This window comes from Tinamus guttatus, unplaced genomic scaffold, assembly GCF_059628265.1.
Source record: "Tinamus guttatus ecotype Peru unplaced genomic scaffold, ASM5962826v1 Tinamus_guttatus_pri_ptg000219l, whole genome shotgun sequence".
Taxonomy (NCBI): Eukaryota; Metazoa; Chordata; class Aves; order Tinamiformes; family Tinamidae; genus Tinamus; species Tinamus guttatus.
In genome coordinates, this window is record NW_028288753.1 from 232,012 (window position 1) to 237,444 (window position 5,433).

The window sequence follows — 5,433 nt, forward strand, 5'->3', positions numbered from 1 at the left end:
TGCCTGCTGCTGTGAAACAGGAGAGGAGAGAAGGCAGCGAGAGGGGAACGGCAGTGTGGAGAGGGAGGACAGAGCAGAGCTCACTGTGGAAGTGAGCTCCCAGCCCCTTGCATGGTAAGTCTCTGTCTGCAGGACAATGCTACTGAGTTTCCAGAGGGCTCTTCTGCACCCAGGCAATTCCATCACTTGGTAGGGTTTGGGGCAATCGCTATCCCTCCATCTGCAATGCAGAGGATGCTTCAGAGCAGGATTCCCTGCCTCAGCGTCACAGGGACAGGGCATCCTGCTTCCTTCTCCCGGGGATGCTGCAGGGCTGTGAAGCTGGGTGTGCACCCAGGTCGGCATGGGCTCTAATCCAGAGCAGTGTCCCTGTGCCCCAGGGTTGCTCCTTGCTTCCCTCCTGTCCATGCTGCTCCTGGTCTTAGGCTCACTTGGGTGGAGAGGATTTCAGCTGCAGTTCAGATATCAATGCTGCAAGTTATGTGAAACAGGGGTCTGCACGGGAGTGTGGTTTTTAGGGTAATATGTAAGTGTGATCATCCTCCAGCTCAAAGCAGTGTGAGTGCAGGACAGCTGGAACCTGGGGTAATAGAGAAGCTCTTGTCACTCTGCCCCATGTGATAGGGAAACCTTTCCTCTCAGCACTCGCCGCAGAAAGGACAATGACTGCTATCTTCAAAGAGCGCTGCCCAGGTGGGAGAGGGGCATCTCAAAGAAAATAAATAATGTCAAAAAAAAAACAAAAAACCTTTCTTCTACAATCCACATCCTTTAGAAATGGGTGTGAAGATGCTGAACAGCCCTGTTACGTGAAAAGTCATTTTATTGTGAGTGTCAGAATTACTCACTTCCCTCCACATTCCATGGGCAGAGGTCCCAAATCCTTACAACACACCGACTCAGCACAAAATGGGGTTCAAGCCAGGTAAGTGCGCAGATGTCCCTTCCCCGTCCCCTCCCCCTAGTAAAGAGAGAATCAGTGTGATGTGTTTTTAATGAAAAATTGAGTATTTTTTTAATTTACTGGTTTTTCTTTCTTCAAATGTCTTTTCCTAAAATGCCACATCTTTTTTTTCCTCCCAGGACAGTGTACTATGCCCTGAGATAGCAAATGTCCAACAGCAGCTCCTTCAGTGAGTTCCTCCTCCTGCCATTCGCAGACAGGAGGGAGCTGCAGCTCTTGCACTTCTCGCTCTTCCTGGGCATCTACCTGGCTGCCCTCCTGGCCAACGGCCTCATCATCACAGCCGTAGCCTGTGACCACCGCCTCCGCGCCCCCATGTACTTTTTCCTCCTCAACCTCTCCCTTCTCGATCTTGGCTCCATCTCCACCACTGTCCCCAAATCCATGGTCAATTCCCTGTGGGACACCAGGGCCATTTCCTACCTAGGATGTTCTGCACAGGTCTTTATGTTTCTTTTCTTGATAATAGGACAGTATTTCCTCCTCACAGTCATGGCCTATGACCGTTATGTTGCCATCTGCAGACCCCTGTATTATGCGACCCTCATGGACAGCAGAGCTTGTGTCAAAATGGCAGCAGCTGCCTGGAGTAGCAGTTTTGTCAATGCTCTCCTGCACACTGGGAACACATTTTCCTTACCACTCTGCCAAGGTAATGAGGTGGATCAGTTCTTCTGCGAAGTCCCCCAGATCCTCAGGCTCTCCTGCTCTAATTCCTATCTCAGGGAAATTGGAGTCCTTGTAATTGCTTTTTGTGTACACTCTGGGTGTTTCATTTTCATTGTGGTGTCCTACGTGCATATCTTCAGAGCAGTGCTGAGGATCCCTTCTGAGCAGGGCCAGCACAAAGCCTTTTCCATGTGCCTCCCGCACCTGATTGTGGTCTCCCTGTTCATCAGCACAGCCATGTTTGCCTACCTGAAGCCTCCCTTCATCTCCTTCCCGGCTCTGGATCTGGTGCTGGCTGTTCTGTATGCGGTGGTGCCTCCAACAGTGAACCCCCTCATCTACAGCCTGAGGAACAAGGAGCTCAAGGATGCCCTGAGGAAAGTAATTTCATGGACATTATTCAGAAATGGTAATATTGGCATTGCTCTCCACATGTGAATCCCACTGTATCCTGTACCAGGACTGAGCAATATTTCTTTATGTTTATTAGATTTACTATTACTAGCATTTGTTAACATGCTGCTACACAAATGGTTGGATTTGTTCCGCCTTGCATTAGACTACTTTGTCTCATGTGGTTTCCAAATAAATTGATGTCTAAGTCTGGGTCAGTGCTGACCCCCTCACTGTGTCATTAAAAGCAAAAGTCCCACCCAGTGCAGTGCCTGAAGGCTGCTCTTTAGAGGAAGCTGCTTTTAAGAATAGACTCAAGGAATTGTACCCCAAAGGCCTTGCTTCACAGGATTTTCCATGTGTTCAGGAGAAACTCATCAGGGATGTTGTCTCCAAGCATGTGGAGGAAAGGACGGGCTTCAGCAGTGGTCAGCATGAATTCACCGAGAGGAAATCAAGCTGAATCAGTCTGAGAGTCTTGTAGGATGGAAGGACTGGCTGGATAGATGAGGGGAGATTGGTGCATGTTGTGTGCCTTGACTTCAGCAAAGTCTTGAACACTGTCTCCCATAACATCCTCATGGGCAAGGTCAAGAAGTGTGTGTTTAGATGAGTGGACAGCAGCTGAATGGCAGAGCTCCATGGGTTGTGATCAGTGGCGCAGAGTCTAGCTGGAGGCCTGCAGCTATTGGTGGTCCCCAGATGTCAATATTGGGTTCAGTCATTCAGAGGGAAATGAACACGCTGGAGAGTTGGGCCTCACAAAGTTCAAGGTCCTACACGTAGGGAAGAATTACTGAATGCACTGGTACAGACTGGGGTTGACCTGCTGGAGGGCCGCTCTGCAGAGAAGGACCTGGGCATCCTGGTGGACTGCCAGCTGACCACGAGCCAGCAATGACTCCTTGTGGCCAAGAAGGACGGTGGCCTCCTGGGGCGCATTAGGAAGAATGTTACCAGCAGGTCAAGGAAGGAGATCCTCTCTCTACACTTGGCCTTGGTGAGGTCCAATCTGGAGTCCTGTGTCCACTTCTGTGTTCCTCAGTACAAGAGGGACATGGAACTACTGGAGAGAGTCCTGTGGAGGACTACAGAGATGATTAGGGGATTGGAACACCTCTCCTCTGAGGAGAGGCTGAGAGAGCTGCAGCTGTTGAGCCAGGACAGGAGAGGCCTGAGGGGGGATCCCATCACTGTGTACAAATACATCAAGAAAGAGTCTCCTTCTCTGGAGATATTCCAAACCTGCCTGGACTCCTGTGCAATGTGCAGTAAGTGAGCCTGCTTGTGCAGGGCCCTGGACAAGATGCTCTCCACAAGTCCCTTCCAGCTTCATCTATTCTCTAATACTTGAAATGCCTGCACTGAAATATATCAGCATTCTGCACTGTAAGGATCTGCCTGTGCCTCATCCTTCTAGTGACTGGTACTCGTGTAGGAGGAAAAGGTGTCCAGGGTCACCTGAGATGGCCAAGGAAATCAACAGTGCCCTGCACAGTTGTGGGTGACCATGGACATATGTCATAAACATGCAGGACCAGATGCAGCTCTGCAGAGAGGGACCTGGGCGTCATGGTGGACAAGTTCCATGATTCCTTGTCCCCCTTCACTTTAAGGTATTCAGGTTCAGGACTGCCAGGCAGGGATTCCCATATAACCTTCATTTTTCTTTTGCATTACCTTTTATGATACACAAGCCTGTGGTTCATGCTCACCACAACTGGGCCTGCCGCCCACAGGGCTGCATTAGGAAGTGCCTGGACACTCAGGTGAGAGCAGTTCTAAGTCCCCATGACTCAGCCCTGTTTTGGCCACATGTGGAATTGTGTGTCCCACTGTGGTACACCCAGTGCTGCAGCAATGAGGAGGAACAGGAGAGGCTCCAGAGGGGGTCCGCAGAGATGGGGTTGGAGACCTAAAGCACATGGCCTGTGCGGAGAAGCTGAGGGACCTGGGTTTCTTCAGCCTGGTGAGGTGTTACAGCTAAGGTGAATATAACACTGGCCAATGACTTCCAGAAGGGTGGTTTCCGAGATGATGGAGTCTATTCTGGCAATGGGAAAGAGCATGAGAAGTTGAAAGAGCCACCAACAGCAGCTGGAAATGTACAGACTGCACTTCAGGAAAACAAGATATTTCACCTCAAGGGTAGTTCTGCGGTGTAAGAGATCATGCAGAAGGCATCTAGGATCATCCTATGCCTTTGTTTCAAAGAACGGTGAATAACACCTAGAGACATCATTTGAGATGGAGAGATCCTGGGGTGAGAGCAAGGTGGGAAGCAGTTTTGATGCCTACAGGCTGCAGGCAAACTGGCACAGAAATAACAAAGTGTAGGAGAGCCCAAGGGGGAGATGGCCAAGGGCATTGCCATGGCCAAAAGACTCCAAAAGAACTAGGTCTATGTCACCTGTGCTATGGCTGGTGTCTCTGATATTGAGGATTGGGAGAGGAAGCTTCTCGCTCATGGCCACAGGGTCTCCTTGCCTGCTTTCCCCCAGGGACACAAGGTGTGCTGCCCTTGGCCTTGAACACCCCCACCCACGCACTGACCCAGCAGGAGACCCAGGCAAAGCATGGTGGATAGGAGCCCCCTACTCAGAGTGTGGACACCTGTGCTTGGACAAGGTACTTGAAAAACACGTGAAGTGTTAACCTGGCATCAGAGCAACCTGCACTTTGTCTTTGCTTACCTGCAATCAGGATCTCCAACTTTCTGCTCTACTCAGCCCCTGGGGAAACTTTGCTGCTAATGGTCCTCAAGAGGACCAATTAACTCTCCAAGAAAGTTGGCCATTTGCTTCTGACTGGAACTGCTGGAGAGATTTCCTCAGTCTCCTCCTGGAGATTCTCAACCTCCTGGAGGTTCATAGACTCAGCGCCAAATACTCCCAGGGCTCATTAAAATGAAAAAAAAAATATCTAAGGATATGTCATATTTTTCTTCAATCTTCAATTCTTGTGTGGCTAATTGGAAAGCAATGTATTGAAATGAAGCAGAATTCAATGAGCACCTGAGAAAGAAGGATGGCTGTTTTTCAGCTTTCTTTTTTCATTCTGTTTTCAGAACAAACCAACCACATTCTCCAGTTCCTACGGTGTCTCCCAATGAAGCCTGCACATGTGGGAAAAGCAGTGTTTTTGAGAGGAGACCTGTATGGACAACGTTCCTGTTCACATCCCCAGCCCTGACATTTCTCTCCTTGGTCACTGGGGACTTGGATAGCTCTGGTTCAAATCTAACCTTTTTCTGCTCCAGGCTTCAGCTGAATGTTACAGCTGTTGCAGTTCATACAGTGTCCTATGAGATAAAAAAAACTAATCACCTCTATGACAAGCATAAGCTTCATCCTCTGTCCTAAGAAACAGAATGCAATCCTGATCACTATGTTGAGTCCAAATTTCCT

General features: G+C 49.4%; 1 protein-coding gene across 1 annotated transcript; it reads left to right on the top strand.

The window, feature by feature from the left end:
• Positions 1–1,111: 1,111 nt before the first annotated feature.
• LOC148594636 (olfactory receptor 14C36-like) lies at positions 1,112–2,071 on the top strand. Its single transcript, XM_088525007.1, has one exon. The coding sequence runs from the start codon at positions 1,112–1,114 to the stop codon at positions 2,069–2,071; it is 960 nt and encodes a 319-aa protein (XP_088381133.1).
• Positions 2,072–5,433: the final 3,362 nt, after the last annotated feature.

Bases quoted from the DNA above. Each gene is read 5' to 3' on its own strand.
- LOC148594636 (XM_088525007.1), top strand. From the start codon at position 1,112: ATGTCCAACAGCAGCTCCTTCAGTGAGTTCCTCCTCCTGCCATTCGCA.